This window comes from Syzygium oleosum, unplaced genomic scaffold, assembly GCF_021117445.2.
Source record: "Syzygium oleosum isolate NSW1041296 unplaced genomic scaffold, Sole_v2.1 Sole_v2.38, whole genome shotgun sequence".
Taxonomy (NCBI): Eukaryota; Viridiplantae; Streptophyta; class Magnoliopsida; order Myrtales; family Myrtaceae; genus Syzygium; species Syzygium oleosum.
Genome location: NW_026607522.1, coordinates 2,480,341 through 2,498,968, shown reverse-complemented (window position 1 = coordinate 2,498,968; position 18,628 = coordinate 2,480,341). Strand labels below are relative to the sequence as shown.

General features: G+C 41.6%; 2 protein-coding genes across 3 annotated transcripts; both read right to left on the bottom strand.

Annotated features, from left to right (window-relative positions):
- Positions 1-656: 656 nt before the first annotated feature.
- On the bottom strand, positions 657-3,988 carry LOC130135817 (peroxiredoxin-2F, mitochondrial-like). The gene is made up of 5 exons (XM_056305593.1): positions 3,704-3,988; positions 3,567-3,596; positions 2,006-2,164; positions 1,217-1,311; positions 657-1,043 (listed from the first exon to the last, which is right to left on the bottom strand). Exons 1-5 carry the CDS (start codon positions 3,911-3,913, stop codon positions 938-940), a joined length of 600 nt encoding a protein of 199 aa, XP_056161568.1. The 5' UTR covers positions 3,914-3,988; the 3' UTR covers positions 657-937.
- A 3,586-nt stretch (positions 3,989-7,574) lies between these two features.
- LOC130135859 (3-dehydrosphinganine reductase TSC10A-like) lies at positions 7,575-13,964 on the bottom strand. 2 transcript variants are annotated; one of them, XM_056305669.1, is made up of 3 exons: positions 13,359-13,964; positions 13,099-13,246; positions 7,575-8,086 (listed from the first exon to the last, which is right to left on the bottom strand). In XM_056305669.1, exons 1-3 carry the CDS (start codon positions 13,890-13,892, stop codon positions 7,791-7,793), a joined length of 978 nt encoding a protein of 325 aa, XP_056161644.1. In that variant the 5' UTR covers positions 13,893-13,964; the 3' UTR covers positions 7,575-7,790. The 2 variants fall into 2 exon arrangements, with proteins under 2 accessions (XP_056161644.1, XP_056161645.1); XM_056305670.1 differs by having other exon boundaries at positions 7,575-8,026.
- Positions 13,965-18,628: the final 4,664 nt, after the last annotated feature.

The window sequence follows — 18,628 nt, the reverse complement described above, 5'->3', positions numbered from 1 at the left end:
GGGAGCGTGAGAGTCAAGCTACTGACCTATTTGTGCTCGATTTGTCGATTATTCGAACTCGGCTCATTTTCTTTTCGAATTAGAATAACTGATTGAGTCAAGCTTGAGCCTAGAAAGCTGCTGTATATCTATCATTACGGAGAAGATCCAGAAATACTTCCACGTCCCCACATCCCATCTTTTTCAATAGCAATGGCAAAAGCAGAACAGATTCAACTTTAGTGAGCTTTCAAAATTCTACTTCGAGCTTGAGATTGGATTTCAATGGGGATAAAAAATTTGTCCGCTAGCCAAGATGAGCCTGATGAAAACTTAGTCAAGTTGAGCTTGAACTCGAGAAGACTCGTTCGAACTAGCGTTGAACATCCAGTTAAACATTCGAGTGTGGTCACGCTAAGTAGTAAATTCTGGTTGACTCAACTTGGCTCAACTCCACCCTTAACTACTCCCGTGAAATAAAATCTTCAGCTGCCAATTATCAAATCAAAGTGAAGAATCTTCTATCACAATTAAAAGAGTGGTTGAGCTTAACTGGTTCTCTACAGAGAACAAAGCAAGGCCGCTCCTGTCAAATGCCACATATTACACAAAATGCGTTAATCAAGGACAATTGACCTCGAGGATAGAGCCACAAGGCGTTTTGAGGCTAGTCAATCTTTGTACAGTGCAAAAAGCATCGATAAAATTTTTCATTTCGGTGTAGGAGGAGCACAAAAACCTTGTTTCTCATTGTTCACAATCAGCTTATTATCATAATACCTGAGAGTCAAGCTGCAAGTGATCATCCTACCCCTCATAAAACAGTGTATCAATGAACAGACAACCTCATGTAACTTGTGCAAGATAGGACACAGCAGCTAGCCATGACATTCTTTCTGAGAGTCAGGCCTCAGTAACCAAGTGCTTCTCGGAGGATCGCAAAAAAAGGAAACGTGCCTCATATCTGTCCCAGAATAACCTCGGCACCAGAAACCTTGAGGTCGGATGGAGCTTCTTCCACATTGAGAGCCTTCACTTTCCCGTCTTCCACATAAGCTGACCATCTACACCAGAACAGCCATTTGATTACATAAAAAGTAAATCCAAAGGTAAAATTATCATTTAGTTAGGCATTTCATCCATAAAGTTCTGGTCCAAAGGTAAAAATGACAGACGGAAGGAGATTCAACAAGGATGTTTGATGTCCAATATTAACTTATTAGAGCCTAGGGTATACCTTTCAGAGCGAAGTCCAAGCAAAGCTGCTGAGAGATCTTTAGTCAAGTCCAAGCTCTTATGGAAGCTAGCATCAAAATCCCCATAGAATTCGATCTATTATGTTTAGGACAAACAGCACGAGTTCATGTCAGAGCCTTCTTTCACTTTAAAATGTGGGAAGGTACAGACGAGAGAAGTTCACAAACAAGGCAAAAATCAAGCTTCCCTTGTTGTGATAGATACATGAACCGCATTCCTTCACTGTGTCATACACATACTATCATAAAGAAGCATCATTTGCATCTCTGGAAATGCATTGTTTTGCCCAAGGAAACTTCTGTAGTAGTACACTTTCTTTAAAGATGGTGCTAATAATAAAACTGAGGTAACTATTCTAGCTGCTCTACTACCACCAGTTCACCTCTGATTGTGATCAATGCACGTCCTAACGATGTGCATTTACAGTTTTGCAAAAGGGACGTTGTGACAAAACGGAGAATTATCTTCTTGAAAAAAAAAGAAAGAAAGAAAGTAACCTCATATTGATGTTCTACAAGTTGCAGGAGTAAATGTGAGGCATTACCAGAAATCTTCACAACAATCAAATTTTTCCTCAAGAAATTATCAAAAAGGCAAGGCAAGAAACTCAACACCCAACTCAACCAACTCAAACATTCCAAAACTGTTCATAATTAATTTAACAGAGAAAAGACTGCCAAAAGGATATTTGGATGAAGAAAATATGTAAGCCAGACACAATAGCTCATCTCTAGAAGCAAAGAATTGGGTTTCAAAATTAACAACTTACAGCATCTTTCGCTTTGAGAGTTTCGGCCCAGCCGTTCATGGTGTAGGGGTCATTAACAGCCACACAAATCACAGAGTCTATGCCTTTAGCCTTAAACTTATCGACATTATTCTTGTAGCTAGGCACATGCTGCTGTGAACAAACTCCTGTGTATGCACCCTGGGAGACGTCAAGTATGAAAACTTGATTAGAAAGCACCAAGAGAGAGAAGAAAAAGTAAAACCAGTAAAGAATTCTTAAATATTGACTCGCTATTCTTTATTATTTGACTTGCAGTAGCTACAGCTTCAATATGTCAAATCTTCTTACATTTAATGTGTCTCAGTTTCCGAGGTTAAAATGGCAAGACAATAACTGGATTATGCATTCCAAGAAAGCATATGCAACATCATTAAGAAGAGACTGACATAAACAGTTTTAAGCTCATATACAGTTCTCTTGACAAGAGTGGCATTAGATGCAAGATGAATTCAGTATCAGGGACCTGGGTACAAATTAAAAAAAATAAAGATACAGTGTAGATAAAACTAGAATACCATAAGAGGTAAGACGGAAGATTAAATATGTCATCACATCAAACTACATTATTAACAGACAACAACAGAGTTTTCTCAAAACATGCTAATTTGTTGTGCAACTAAGTTTGTTCAAGGTGAATTATGCTTTTAACTTCTTATTTCTATTTTTTGCTTTTAGTGTTTTAGATTGACTATTATTTAGTATTGAACACCACGATATCAAAATGTATGTGAATTATAACATTAATGTCTGGTGAAACTTATTTATAATTGTCTAAAATCCAAATTTCTTTTCTCTTTTTTTATTCGATTTTGGTGGGAAGTCATAACAGTTAGTAAAAGTCACCTCGATGTCCAAACCTTCCTCAATGATGCAGCTGGGATCATGAAGTAAGTGGACCACAGAACCCACACATGGTGGACTAGCATGCAATCTCATATTATGGACTGCATAGCCTTTGAAGTTTCTGCATGAAACCCAGCACCTATTCTTTCTAAAAGTACAACAATATTCGGAGAATGGGACAGTTTCACATAAAACCATCAAAAATCGAATTCTAATACGATGTCATTTATTAGGCTCTTGTTCAGATTTCTATATCCGCCTTCCAGCTTTTAAGAAACAAGAACGTTGCAGAGTTCAAAAGACAGAATTCAACTCTCGCTATCTAGTGAGCAATAAGTTCTGTCGCAACGCAGACCAGGAACAACTCCAGAAATCAAAGAGCACAACATGACTCTCCCATGGTAAAGTCTAGGCACATATCTACCGATCTATTCAAGCCTCCATACAATAACACCAACCGAGACGGCAAGAACACAAAAGCAAGCCACTCAAAAACAATTGCAACGATTTCCATCAGTTGCATTCAACCCATTTCAGATGTCAGGGAAAAGAGCAAACTTCGCCAATAAGTTAGCACTAAATAAGGAAGACATTGCTTGCTGCAATTGACACACATGAATCCACTGCCCAGAAGAAAAGAAGGGCTCAATCATTTCGTACAAATTTACAAACATAAAAGAGTGAAGAATTCACTCACCGGGAGACCGAAAATCACAACCTTCTTGCCCTGAAATCCCATGTCCAGATGAAGCCCAGGCCAAGCAAATCAGTAAAATTCAGATACTAAACTTCCGCTGCAAATGAAGCAATCGCAAGAAATCGAAGACCACCCACCTTGAAGATATCCTTGAGAGGGGTGGTGGCGAACTTGGAGGACACGCCCTCGTCCCAGCTCCGAGCCTTCTGGAGGGAGACGCCCGGCGCGGCGGAGACTATGTCGCCGCCGACCGCGATCGAAGCGTAGGGTCTGGCCGCCGCCGCCGCCGCCATCCTCAGGCCGCCGAGGACGGAGGAGCTCGAGCGCTTCGCGATCAGCGACGCCATCGGCAGAGGTTCGCAGTGGACTGATGTGGTTCCTTCTCCACCAGTTTTGTTCCGCAGTTTGAGGAAGGAGTGAAGTCTTTTTCGACCCATTAAAAATTGAAATACGTTTTGACCAAAATATAAAAAATCAAAATATATCAACATTAATGCTCTGTTTGTTTTATGAAAAATAAAATATTTTTTAAATATATTTTTCGGAAAGTCATTTTTCAAGAAAATGATAATATTTTCCGATATTTGGCTAAAATCTGAAGATGAATTGGAAAATATTTTTCATTATTTGGTAAGAAAAATCTCACAAACCCGCCAAAAGTATTGGAGTCTCAAGCCCAGTTCCCGGCTCCCTAGCACGAGCATGGATGTTAGTCTTGGGTCCATTGAAGTCGAGCCCAAGAATCCGATGCCCATGCTTGGCTCCCTATTGCCCTGGCCCGGGCCTATAGAGGCCAAGCTCGAGTCCATCGAGGTCGTGCTTCGGTGCCCTGGCTTGGATCCATTGAGGCCAGGCTCGAGGCTTAGTGCCGGTGTTTGCGCCCAGGTTCATCAAGGCTAGACTCCATACTTCTATGCCCAAGATTGGGATCTCGGCTTCTAGGGTCCGCGTCATAAGTGTACCATTTTGAGGTTTTTGATGGTAAAAAAATTAGTTTATAGTAAATATATCAAATGTACCAATTTGAAATTTTTCGTGATATTAACTCTATATTTTTCTGTGGACTACAATAATTTCATTATCAGTTTTGCTGATCCTTACTAATGAGGATGAAGGCAAGTAAGCAACATCCGAAGATGTTTGGAGGTCCCTATGTCTTGTAGGAATTTACGCTTAGAAAATATTTTTCTCATTTTTTCAGTGATCAAATCTCTTAGAAAAATAAGTCGATAGAAAGTCTTTTCCTAATCGATGGAAAACCTATACTTGAATTCAGAAAAAAATTTCGACAAATTTTTTTTAAGGAAAATGATTGCCTCTCCCGAAAATCAGAAATCATTTTCCAAAATACGACTAGACCCTAAAGCTCGGACCTAGGACAGGACATTTGGACTTGGGTCTCAAGGGCAGGCCAAGGACCCCTTACGGCCGAGCCCGGATCCCCCAATGCGGAACGGACTGTTTGATGGAGAAAAATTATGCCTGCACATTGTTCACTTCCCACTTTGCATATGCCGAATGTTACATGTTGAAATTTGAATGATTAACAGTCGAACATGACGTTTTCGAAACATTTTGACCGATACAGATCTATAAAAACATCACCCCTTTCTCCTGTAAGATCTACATCAGAGCAGCATGGAATATCGACAAGCTAATTTCCTAGAGAAATGTAAGTAATTCTAGAGGAGATCACGTGATAGGGTTTAGCCTTACATATCAAGGAGTCTCAACTCTCAAGTGAGATATCTAACGTTCCAGAGAACTGTAATACTAGAGGACCAGGATGGATGAGATTGAGACAATTTTTCTGGCTGATTTTGCTTCATGACTAAATCAAATGGCAGCCAAAAACTTCAGAAAATAAATTGGGGCTAATTCAAAAGAAAAGCACAAACATTTCTTTTGAATAACAATTCTGGCTCGAACATTTTTTTGTCTCAATAAAAAACATCAACTTTTGCTCTATTCACAAATTTGGCCCTCATGATGTGAAATTTTTAAATTTTTCGGGCCAAATTTGATATTTAAATGAAAGTTTGTAATTTTTTATGAGACAAAAAAAATGTTCGAGCCAAAATTGTCACTCAAGGTAAAGTTGATGTTTTTTTTGGAATTAGGCCAATAAATTATTCTACTCCAATTTTGGCTAACGCACTCTTTTTTTTCCAGTTAACTTACCGAAATACCTGATCTCTCTTTATAAATTATTGTTCCTTTTTTTTATTAGGCTAACTCATACCTTTATTTTTATCATCTCTCTCATCAATTTCACAACACAAATGCTCCGTTACACTCAACAAAGTATTATTTTGGATGAAAAAACATATCATATGGTCATTGGGAAAGTTACCAAAAAAGTCCTAAACCTATTGTAATTTTGTTAATTCAGTTTTAAACATTTTCATGTTTTGCCAATTGAGTCCATCTAGGGTGCGCATGACAATGTTTCTATGCCGGGGAACTATTTCTACTCAGAAATGGTTCTTTTTTATTCTGTGCCCGGAAACAATTTCTAAGCATTTGAAGGCGTTTAGTAACTGTTCAAAATTTCTATGCCCGGGATAGAAAAGAACAGAAATGCGTTTGGTAACTACACAAAATTTCTTTTTATTAATAATATTTTAATAATTTTTGAATTGTTTAATATTTTTTTTTCTTTCTACCCATTCTCTTCCTTGGCCATGGCCGGTCGCCGGCGACCGGCGGCCGGCCACAGCCCAGGGCCGGCGAGGGCGTCACGACCCTGGCCGGCTGCCGGCGGAGGTGAGGGTCCCCCTTGTCGGCGAGGGCGAGGCGGGACGTCGCCGCCCGGGCGAGGTGGCTTGCCGTCGATCATGGCGAGGTCGGCCTCGCCCGGATCGGGCGAGGTCGAGCTCGCCGTGGGTCGCGACGGCGAGCCGCCTCGCCCAAGCGGCGAGGGTCCAGCCTCGCCCTCGCCGGCAAGGGGGACCTCGCCTCCGCTGGCGGCCCGGCGAGGGCAGACGCCCTCGCCGGCCTGGCCGGCCGCCGCTGCGCCGGCGACCGCCACAACCCAAGAACAAGAACACAAAAAGAAGAAAACAAAAAAAGAAAAAGAAGAAAAAACTGATTCTCAAATATGCGAGAAACAAGAAGCAATTTTTTTTACTTCTTGTTTCTCTTCCAAAACTCGCTTCAGGCACAAATTTTTGCAAAAAATGTGCCGGAACAAAAAGTTTACTAAACGCATTTATGTTCCCAAACTATTTCTGGGAACAAAAGAACATAAATTTTTACTGTTTGGCATGTTACCAAACGGGCCCCTAGGCAACTTTGGCCGAAAATCACTGATGTGGACACTGGCCGTGCCACATAAGATGGTCAATACTGACGTTGATATTTTTAATAATATTTTGAATTTCTTTTGGTTTTTTTCTTTGTCCTTTTTTTTTTTTTTCTGATTTTTGGAGTGAGGCTAGGCAAGGGTTGCGACACCCTTGCTGGCCACTAGGGGAGGGTGGTCGATGAGGACTTGGTGGCCCTTGCCCAATGCCCTCGCAAGCCATAGCGAGGACCGCGACGCCCTCGCTGTGGCTGTTGAGGGCCTGGGTGAGGGCTTGCATGCGGCCCTCATAGGTCAAAGCGAGGGCCACGACGCCCTCGCCTATGGTCGGCGAGGGTAACTGGCCCTCACTCCAAAAACTAGAAAAAAAGGTAAAGAAAAGAAAAAGAAAAAAGAAAAAGAAAAAGAAAAAGAAAAAAACCATAAAAAATTCAATTTTTTTAAATATATTATTAAAAATATCCACATTAGCGCCGGCCGTGCTACGTAGGATGGTCGGCATTTACATTAGCAATTTCCAAATAAAATTGACCAGATAGATTCAATTGGCAAAACGTGAAAATGTTTAAGACTCAATTGGTACAATTAAACGGTTTATGACCGAATTAATAAAATGCAATAGGTTAAGACTTTTTTGGGAATTTTTCCTATGGTCATCTTGCTACAGAAATGGCAGCTTTCTTTTTAGCTAGCAATCCAAGACATTCTACTGGAAACAATCGAGCATCTGAAATCATCTTCTTTTTACAAATTGTCATCATACTCCAAAATGCCAACGGTATCTCAGGCTATACAAAGATCAAATAAAAGCATCATATATAAAGTCATCGTGTCACATAACAAAACTCAAAGCAACGACAGCAGCAACAGACGACAAAACAAACCGGCATTAAGGAGGTCCACTGCGGAACACTCACGGGTCACTGCTTACTTTGCGCATGCCACTTTTCTATACTGCCATACCAGTTCCACTGGAAGAAGAGGCCGGCAAGACGGCAAATACCAGCACCAACCACCTCCACGAATGCCATGGTGTATGATCTTTGAGGAGACAAACCAGCAGTAGCAATTGCTAGCAAGTAGCCCACAAAGTTGCAAGGCACAATAAAGCTGCCAGATTTGATCCCGTTTAATGTCTTCTCAGCAACTTGATCCGCTGTCATTGCAGCAGAAGAAGCAGCTATGATGCTTGATATCGGATGTCGTCTCTTAGTTTCTGCAGTCAGGAAGTGATGTACTAATTCAAAGAGCATTGGCAAGAAAAATAACAATTTGCTGGCATGTCCTCAGCATTTGATTCTTGAAAGTACTCAGAGTACGGAAGCATATGGACATAAGGCGGCCAGTCATACGAACAGTGATACATTGTAGAGCACTAATATATGGGCCGGAGCTGTTGTCATTGAAGCTGCGGGATACTTTGATAGCGAGAGATGATGTCTATTTAAAGATGCCCGATAAAACAATAGATGACAATGCATTCCTGCAACTAACTTAGAAAGCATCTATAAAGAGCAGGAAAGAGATCATAAGCTAGGAACAAAGAAGATGCAGCTTGAGCGAAACTAGCGGGAATCATGAATGCTAACTATGTGCCGTAGAAACAACTATGTGCTTCATGATTGATGAAACTACCGGCAGAAAACCCCGGGATTGCCGAGTAGCAATTATTGTGAACTAATAAAAGAACTCTATGGTTTGGAATAAAAAGTGATCTGCTTCTCCTTCGATCTTGTAGGGAAGTTCCTAGAGAATGAACTGTCATTTACTTTTCGATATTCTACCAAAATTCAGATTATCTTGTTCCATTACAGTCGTCTAACTGCACAGATTTCACAAGCAATATATGGCAGAGCATTGAATCCTCGAAACAGCAAAGCAGTCCAACTAAAAACATTACGCAGGGGCAATATGCAAGAGGCGATTTCACAATGATATACCTAGACCCATCAAACGGGTGGATCGGATCGAAAATGATCTCACCCAAATAGATCCGTTTAATCTGTCTTGACCCATTTTCATGCAATGCATATCTAGTGACTCATATCCAATCTGACCCAATCCATATTACTAAAACACTTCTATATTTAATCATATCTATGAAAACTCATACCTAAACTGAAGTGAAAATGAGCGCGAGATTGAATGAGGGCGAGAGAGAATAGAGAAAGTGTTATAGAGGTGGGTTAATTCAAGTAAGTTATGAACCCATTTACGACACATTTAATACCCATATTATGGTGAAACTCATTTATGACTCATTTACTAAGTATAATTAACCCATATAACAACTAAATCAATCATATATGGGTAGATCTGTTAAACGGGTGGGTTGGGTTACGGTGTCACGCCCCGAACCCCATCGAGCTCGCGACATCCCCTGCTCCGGTCGAAATGATGCGACGTCCCAGGAACGTCGCCGACCCAACCCAAACATCAGAGCCACATGCGGAAGCGAATAATAAAACCCCGGACAAATAATGACGACAACGGGGTAGAACAACAGAACAATCCAGCAACCACATTTTCATACAACACCAAATATACAAACATCATATTACAGACATAAATACAAACTAACATTCTCAGTCACCGTTTAAACAAAAGTTCAGGGGTTTAGTTATCTTAACTTCACTATCGGATAACCCAAGTTATACAACCCCTAAAACACCCTAGGGAAAAACCCAGGGGTCGCCCTCTTCCATTCTCGTTCGAATTTCCGGCTTGAATCTCGAAACTCACCCCAGCTCCACCGGGCACCAACAAGCAGCCTCTCCTGACTTCCAAAAGAAAAGGCGCACTTCCCGGTTTAGGGCCGGGGTTCGAAAAAGTGGCGGTTATACAACCGTGAGACGAATCTCAATAAGTGTACAACCCCAAACCCCACGTAGGCACTCACGTACCGCCAGACGAAAACACACATAACACACAACGATCGGCTAAACTAACAATCACATGCGACCCTACCTGGAATCCATCACGCACGTTCCTGCACGTTAGACAATAACACAGCCAACACATCACAAAGAAGGAATCACAGACGCGCGCGTGCCTCAATTATAAGACAGAAACCACTTGGGCACGTCCCATACCGTGCCTAGCAGTTTCTACCCCATAATTAAGCATCACATCGCGCGATACAAACACACTCGCACGCTACTCACACCATGCGTCAGTTTCCACAATCCTCTCGCTTGTCTTGCCAAATCCCACTCATTTTCAACCTTTCCACCACTACCGCGCCCGTGTAAAACGCATCAGGCCAACGGTCTTCTGACCTCGTCAGGCATCGTCACCCCGTCGGGCCGGGCATCGTCACCTCGTCGGGGGACGGCATCGTCCCGCGTAAACGTACACGCCTCGACGGAATCCTACACACACTTTCCTTCTCTGCGCCGCGTAAACGCATCGAGCCAACGGTCTTCGACCACGTCGAGGCATCGACACCTCGTCAGGCCGGGCATCGTCACCTCGTTAGGGACGGCATCGTCCCACGTAAACGTACACGCCTCAGGACGGATCCTTTCCAACCAATCTCACATTTCCATATCCTCGTTCCACTCAAACCACACTTACACACAACCAGCACACGCACGGCCAAACATACACGCCTCACACATACATAGCCACGCACCAAATTCACATCTCACGTACACTTCACAAACACGCATTCTCATCACACGAACACCACATGATCACCCACACTCGGCACACGAACTCAATGCACATTCACATGTCCATGCCACCACACCTCACGGCCACACACACGGCATAGCACCACATCACATTCGGCCCAAGCACAAACTAGAACAAGCCAATGACAGCAAACTACACAATTAATCCGATAAACCCAATCAAGCCAATACATTTCCAATTAATCACCCATTTAATTCCCGATCGATCCTCGACATCACCGCCCTAACTCAGCATTCCTAAACCTCGAATTTCGTCGCCCAATCAGCCCACAACCTCCAAACATTCAACCTCTAACTTAGTCCCAAAGACAGCCACGAAACAGTCCCTAAAATCACTTCAACCGAACTTCAAACGAGTCTAGAAATACCCGAGGTCCTAAATGACATTTGGGGAAAACACTTACCCAAAAAGGCGAGACAGAACGGGGCTGGAACGGGCCGGGACAGCAGCAGCAACGGGAGCGGCGTCGCCGGCGACGTACGGACGGCGTGAACAGTGCACCCCGTACGGACGGCGGTGAACAGTGCTTTCGTACGGACACCGTACGGACAGGGGCTGGGACGGTGCCGGCGAGGTGTCGGTGACAGCCGCGGCGTCCGTACGGTCCGGCGTGAACAGTGATCGTACGGCGGTGAAACAGTAACCGTACGGACGGTGCTGGACGGCGACGTACGGCGAGGCTGGATGGCTGGGTGTCGACGAAACGGCGATCGGAGCTCGGCGAAGCTCCCGCGGATCGTTTGCGAGCAGGAAAGAGAAAAGAGAGAAACAAGGCTGTTTTGGACAAAAACCGGGACTGTGGTGGTTGAACAGTGAGAGGGAGGTCCAAGGGTGCTTGTGGCGACACCGGTGGGCGGCCGCCAGCCCCGATCGTGCGTTCGTGCGTGAACAAGACCTAAATGGCGTAAACGGGACTGCAGAACCAGAAACGTGAAGAAGAAGAGGAAAATAATGGGAAAATGGCCGAATGGGTCTGCACGAGAGAGAGAGAGAGAGAAGACTATATGGTCAAATGGGTCAAAGATAGCTTAGTGGGATCCATGTGTCAATAATCCAAGGGTTTGGACAACTTTGCCCTTGATCCAAGGGACAAGATTTGATCAAATCCAATAATTTAGGGGTAGAATGGTCATTTGCTCTTAACCATGGTTGACCAGACCTGAGTTAAGCCTAACTCACCTTGGTTAATCCCAAAATTAATCCAAATTTCGGAATTAATTAAAAATGGCCTAGGGGCATTTTCGTAATTTTCCGATCCCGAACAGAAATTCCAATTTTCGCACATACGTGTTCCATATGTGCGTGGCCAACATAATATGGCGTCGAAATCGCGAAATTCATCGCGCAAGCCCTCGAAAATCCACGTCAAAGTCTCGAGAATAAAATAATATTATTTTTTCAATTTTTGTCGAAATTCCAATTTTTGGCCAAAACCACTCCTGGTATGCGTGGCCACCCCAAAATGACACTAGCCTCGAAAAATAACCTCAAACGACTTCAGAATCGCCATTGGTGACCAGAGGGGCAAAATCGTCATTTTCCGGGTCCCGGACCGAAATCCATTTTTTTGCAGAAATGGGTGGCCCCAAGGTTGGCCAAGCCAAAAACGTCATCGACCGCTCAAAATTGTCACTTTCAAAATTCTCGATTCCCAGGCCCGAATTCCAAGAAATGACTAAAATCGAACAATCGCGACTTTAGCTTATCTCTTGCTAACGGGTGGCTCATTGGGATTACGCGCTCTCGACCCGTGACCGACACTAAGTCAAATCACGTTTAAGTTTGCTCGAACCAAGGCGACCTCGATTGTCATATAATTGCGAGGGTCTGTCACTAGTGCCCTTTGGACACGATCAATCAAGTAGACCGGTCTCGGTTGGCTCAAAACATTCCCTCGTCAATCAATATGGTCGAAGATCGAACCCAGGTCGAGTTCTTTGGTCGTGCGAACTCAATCCCGTAACGGCCCTACCCCTAATGTTAGCATCCCGAGAATGCGCATTTCCGGGTGAGATCTCACTATAAGTGCATTGATCAAATTCATTTCCTAAATCCCGGGAAAAGGATCGAAAATTCAGACTGTTACATACGGTCATGTTGAAAATGGTTTGACCCAAATTGATTCATTTTCATACAATACAAGTCTAACGACCTACAGCCGACCCGACCCATACTCGATCCATATTACTAAAACACTTATATATTTTACTATATTTAAAAAAAACTCATATCCAAATGAAGGTGAAAACACGGTAAGCGAGCGTAAGATTGAGTGAGGGTGAGAGAGAATCATAGAGGTGGGTTGAGTTTAAATAAGTTATGAACCCATTTAACATTCATATTAAACTCATTTATAACCCATAGAGTTCGGTCTAAACCCATTTATGAATCCATTTATTTAATATAACTAATCCATGTAACAGCTCAATTTATCAAATATAGGTTAAGATATGGGTTTATGACTTATTTTGATAGGTCTATATATGAGTTAAGAAATGAATTTATAATCTGTTTTGATAGGTCTAGATATACCTTCCACTAGTCCAGGAGTATCGGTATCCGGTGGGAGAACGAGCGAAACGTGAATGTCATCGGCAATAATCTCTTGTTGCAGTGCTTCGGCCAATCCTCGGAGCCCAAATTTGCTTGCGCAGTAAGCAGTGTAGCCGTAGATCCCCCCCTACAGCAATCACCAATCACCAATCACCAATCACCAATCACCAATTCCATCAAAAGCATAGAGACAAGGCAAAACTAAGAATGCTCTCACGTTGAGCCATAACGGTAATTACCTGTCCGGCCTGAGAGGACATGAGAGCAATTGAAGCCGGCCTACGATCAGTCCTAGCTTTCATCGCCGGCAAAAATGCCTTGATCATGTTGAAGCTGCCGATCAGATTGACATCTATCATTAACCTGACCTCGTCCAACTCCTGTTTGGCCAGTTCCTCGGGGAGGAACACCCCCTGGTTCACCACCAGCACGTCCACCGGCCCGGCCTCCTCTGCTGTGCGCCTCACGGCATCAAAGTCGCGGACGTCGGCGGAGAAGGTCGCGACGTCGATCCCTGTGGCGAGCTGGATTCCCTGCTTGGCCTCCTCCAGCTTGGACTGGGACCGAGCGAGGATCGAGACGCGGGTGCCCTCGGCGGCGGCATGGTGGGCGATTGCGAGGCCGATGCCGCTGGAGCCGCCAGTGATGAAGACGTGGCGGTCCTTGATGGGGATCTTGACGGGGCGGGGGCGGACGATGAGGGAGAGAAGGAGGAGGAGGGACAGAGGGAGGAGGAGGAGGAGGAGGAGGGAGAGAAGAGAGAGTGCCGCCATGGAGAGCCTTGACCGAAGAGCCAACCAATTCAGAATTTTTGTGCAACAGGTTCGCAGGAGAGGACAATTCGGGAGGGGAAATCAAGGCATGGGGACCCACCATCTTGGTTTCTATCGAACTATTCATGATGTCGATGTGATATTACCCGTTCTTTCTCATGTAATATGTAATTAGTGTATTGAAAATGAGAGCATTTCTTTATCAAATATAGTTAATCGGTGTCACGACCTAAAATTTTTTATACAATTTTAACCTCGAACAGATAAATAATATAACTTCACTTCTTCAATGAATAACTAATTTATCCTTAATTGTACATATAATATGATATCAATTAATATACACCAAAATCTTTTGATAGAAATACATCTCTATTTTTGTTGCGCACTCTGATTCAATCCGTAAAATAGGTCTTTGGAAGGGTTAATTCAAATGCCTTGAGCTTCAAACTCGACCAATCTAAGTTATTTTGAGGTGAGTCTAATATTAGTAAATCAAAGTTCTAGGTCTAAAGTAGGAGATATACTTACCACTTGACCATAAAGCACAATATCATCGTAACAATTAACAAATAACATCACATTTCGTTTCAGGTCACTCTAATTTGAAAACTACCAATCACTCATTTATTCAAGGTATATCTTAGTTATTTACATATTCATAATAGAATAGTTCAATCACTCGAGGAACACAGAATATATTATACATATTTTAACTGCTTGTAATATAATCCCAATCTACTGTGATAACTAATTCACCTATTGCAAGCACGCATCATGATGTAGATTCACAAGCATATCAAGAATCCACATACTCACAAATAGGGGTGACCAGTTTCCGATCCGATTCGGTCCCACCCAGGAACAAGGAACTAGACCGAACCACCGGTGCAGTTTCAATGGAACCAATCACTTAATATCATTACATTGAACAAAAAAAAATTTGGAGTAAAAAAGTTCAACCCTTAAACATTCCAATTTGTGACTAAACAAAAGAGAATGTCACTAGGAAATAGAGGAAATGGAGCTTCAAGGTGACGTTCCCAACGTCTCTTCGCTCAGTCATCTTCCTACCCTTTTTTATCTTTGGGAAAAATATCTCTTCCCTTTTTTAATTTGGAAAAGTTTATGTTTGTCATAATTTAGAAAGAGGTCGCATGTTTCTATTTTGGGTCGCTAGAATGTTGACAATTTCGTTTTTCTTCGTGCCTTTTTGTATGTCCCCATTTGAAAGGGCCTCAATTGTTGCTGCCTGATCATGTTATTGGAATGAACTGAAAATCATTGAGGATCTTGAATTAGTTTCAATTTCTTCATACAGGAATCTAGTTTATTGTCACTTTTGTCTAGTCACAAACCAGGACACTTTTTTGCTCTTAGAAGATTATTGGTCCTGCTTTACAAAAAATTCTAGTCTAGGCATCCCCATGACCACATTCGACACTTTTCCCCTAGTCGAGATATTGCCTCGTGTCGGGTTTCTTCAACCAAGACCCCCAAAATGGTCCAATGGAAGTCAGACATTACGTTTGAGTGTTGAACTTCAACACTCACTCCGGCCATAGATGAACGGCCAAATAATTTCTCATTAAGTTCCATGTCTATTGTTGAAGATATTTAGAAATCTTCTAGGAATATTTAAGATATTTCCTCTATCTAAGCCTATAAATAGGCTCTCTATGTATTCTTTTCAATATATTGAAATATATACAATTTTTCACATTTCTCTCTTCCGCAATTCTTATATTTAACTTGGTATTAGAGCCTCTTTTCCTGAGGCAACTTAGTGCACCGGGTGTACCTCATGCACCTCAGAAATTTCCCCAATCCTATTTTTCCGCTTTATCATTCTCAGTGCAGAATAAATCTATCCCCATCATTGTTGTTCAATAGTGTTCACTTGGTGCCCACAAGTTTCATATGAGGAAGTACTTAATCAAGTCCGCATAGTGTTTCGATGCTAATCGCACTGATCACGTCACCGATCGAGCCTTTTTCATGGAGGTGGCTTTCTTTCGATGCTAGCTGCACATGCTGCATCCCAGTAACTCTTTTCCAAGCCAGCCGTATAGGCCGCTCGATGTTACGACGCTAGCCGTATAGGTTGCGTCGCTTAGTTACTATTTTGCAAGCCAGCCGTATTGATCGCTTGCTGTTTCCCCTCTGATTCTCGACCTTTCACGCATTGTTTCAAGAAGCCAAAACCACCACCAGACTCTGATACCATGATAAATGTAAAGCGCAAAAATAGGATTGGAGAAATTTCTGGGGTGCATGAGGTGCACCGGGTGAGAAATGCACCCGGTGCACTAAGTTGCCTCAAGAAAAGAGGCTCTCATACCAAGTTAAATATAAGAATTACGGAAGAGAGAAATGTGAGAAATTGTATGTATTTCGATATATTGAAAATAGATATAGAAAATCATAGGAAATATCCTAAATATTCCTAGAAGATTTATAAATATCTTCAACATTTAGAAATCTTCAACATCTATGACAAAAGTTCGCTCTTCATGTCCAACATTACAGACTACATTCACCCTAAAAGCATTAGTTCAATCACCATATTACCGCAGTTCTTGCAAAAGCACACCGATAAAGAACTAGTACAAACAATAAAAAAAAATGGTCATAACTAATCCGGAACAAATTCTCTGAGGAGTAAAAAATGAAATCAAATTCAACAATCAGAGCAAGAGAAAGACATTATTCAACATTAAACAGCCAAACTCCACACATCTCACTGAATCACTCAGTGTTGCGTACCCTTGGAAGAACATATTCTTTGATCAAGTAAGCAAAATATGATCAAAGCCGAAAGCCCAAAAACCATGGCTAAATTTGCAATAAGTATATATGATCACTAAACATCAGTTTAAAACTAGAATTATTAAAAATCGAACTCAAATAATTAATGGAAAATCTCACCACGTATATTTCTTCCACTTCAACTTGCAAACTCTATTTACCAGTAAGCTCCGAGTGAACATCGTCCATATTTTAAAAAAATAAAATATTAAATAAGGCATTCACTTGTTATGTATACGAAAGAATTACAATATAAAAAGATATATTCATGACTTACCCCATTCAAACCTTTTCGCATTCTCGATGCACTCTTAAACATTAATTGGTATGGTAACCACTCTCAACCAATCTTGAGTGCAAATCAAAGCTTCTATCACTCTAAGAGTCAAAGAACTTCGAAAGCCATCGAGCACATGACCGTACCGAAAGTCGACTTCGAAGTTGTTACAGGAATAGAAAAAATATCCCGAGCCGTTAAAGAGAGGATTTTAAACTTTTGGCCAGCAGTTTTCCACCACATCAAAAGGTCAAGATAACGACCTTTTTCATGTTCGGCTTTAAGATAATTATTGAGCTCAGATAAGTTGTTTGTAGACATTTTTTTCTTCTTGTGCAGAAAGAATTCGTACGCCTTTTCCGAATAAAAATCCACAACCAAATCAAGCTCATCCTTGTATCAGGATCCAGCAACTAAGTTGACCGCCCAAATTTCTGTTACCAGAACCAAGAAAAGATTTCTCATAAAAATGAAACAAACATTCCAAGGCAATCCTCACCTTATCGGACACCTCATTAACTTTCATACTATCATCATAGATCAGTCTAAAACAATACTGCACATAATTCATCTTTTTTTCTTCGATCCAATATTATCGCAATCAACAACATCATATTTACCTTTTCGAAACTCGCATAATATTTGTCAAACTTATCCCTCATCTTCGCACCCATAGCTTTCATCCTAGGATTTAAAGCTTCTCCGCTTGTTTCAGAGTTTTATATAAAGTAGCTATCACATTGAAATAATCATTCGAAGTGATATACGGAGTCCCAGACATTTTCTTGATGGCATCACAAAACTTCTTCAAAAATATGAAAAGAATTTTGACATTTTTCCAATCTTCATATTTAGGAGTTTCATAGTCAAGCTTAGTTAAGAAAGAATGATCATCCTCTTCCTTTCTTTCAAAAGCTTTTCTTAACTCTAAGGCAGTGTCTAACATGTGGTAAGTGGAATTCCACCTAGTTGTGACATCAAGACAAACTCAACCGTTATAAGTGATCTTTACACTCTAAATCTAATCTCAGAACATTTTAGCTCTCATGGGAGAACCCCTCACATACCTAACCACGTTTTGAATAATGCAATAAAATCATGTACTTTGGTCAATTTATCCCTCACAATCAAATTTAATATATGAGCCATCTACCTCATGTGTAAAACATCGCCATCTAGGATCAATAGCCTATCTCTTGATAATTTTTCTTTCAAAAAATCAATGGCAATATCATTTGAATTAGCATTATCTATAGTGATTGAGGACACTTTTTTCTTTGTTCCTCACTCATAGATGCATTGTGGAACCATTTTCCCAAATCCTTGCCCTTGTGACTAGGCATCACCACAAAATTAATGATTCTTTTGTGCAATTTCCAATCATCATCAATAAAATATACAGTGATATATAGATAGTTCAACTTCTGAATGGAACTCCATATATCGGTCATGAGTGCGACCCTAGACTTAAGCTTGCGAAAGTAAGTCTTCAAACTTGTTTTTTCACAAAGATACAATTTCATGCAATCTCAAGCCACTGTAAATCGTGAGATGTGATTGAAGAAATGTTGTAACTGATTAATAAAATCACAGAATCCGACATGCTTAACCATCGAAGAAGGTTGTTGATCCATTATGATTATCTGAACAA

Bases quoted from the DNA above. Each gene is read 5' to 3' on its own strand.
- LOC130135817 (XM_056305593.1), bottom strand. From the start codon at position 3,913: ATGGCGTCGCTGATCGCGAAGCGCTCGAGCTCCTCCGTCCTCGGCGGC. The intron at 2,165-3,566 runs GTGAGTGAATTC...GACGTCTCCCAG, and splicing joins TTGTGATTTTCGGTCTCCCG to GGTGCATACACAGGAGTTTG. The intron at 1,312-2,005 runs GTAAGTTGTTAA...TAAACATAATAG, and splicing joins CTCTCAAAGCGAAAGATGCT to ATCGAATTCTATGGGGATTT.
- LOC130135859 (XM_056305669.1), bottom strand. From the start codon at position 13,892: ATGGCGGCACTCTCTCTTCTCTCCCTCCTCCTCCTCCTCCTCCTCCCT. The intron at 13,247-13,358 runs GTAATTACCGTT...TGATTGCTGTAG, and splicing joins TGTCCTCTCAGGCCGGACAG to GGGGGGATCTACGGCTACAC. The intron at 8,087-13,098 runs GTATATCTAGAC...TCCTGACTGCAG, and splicing joins TACTCCTGGACTAGTGGAAG to AAACTAAGAGACGACATCCG.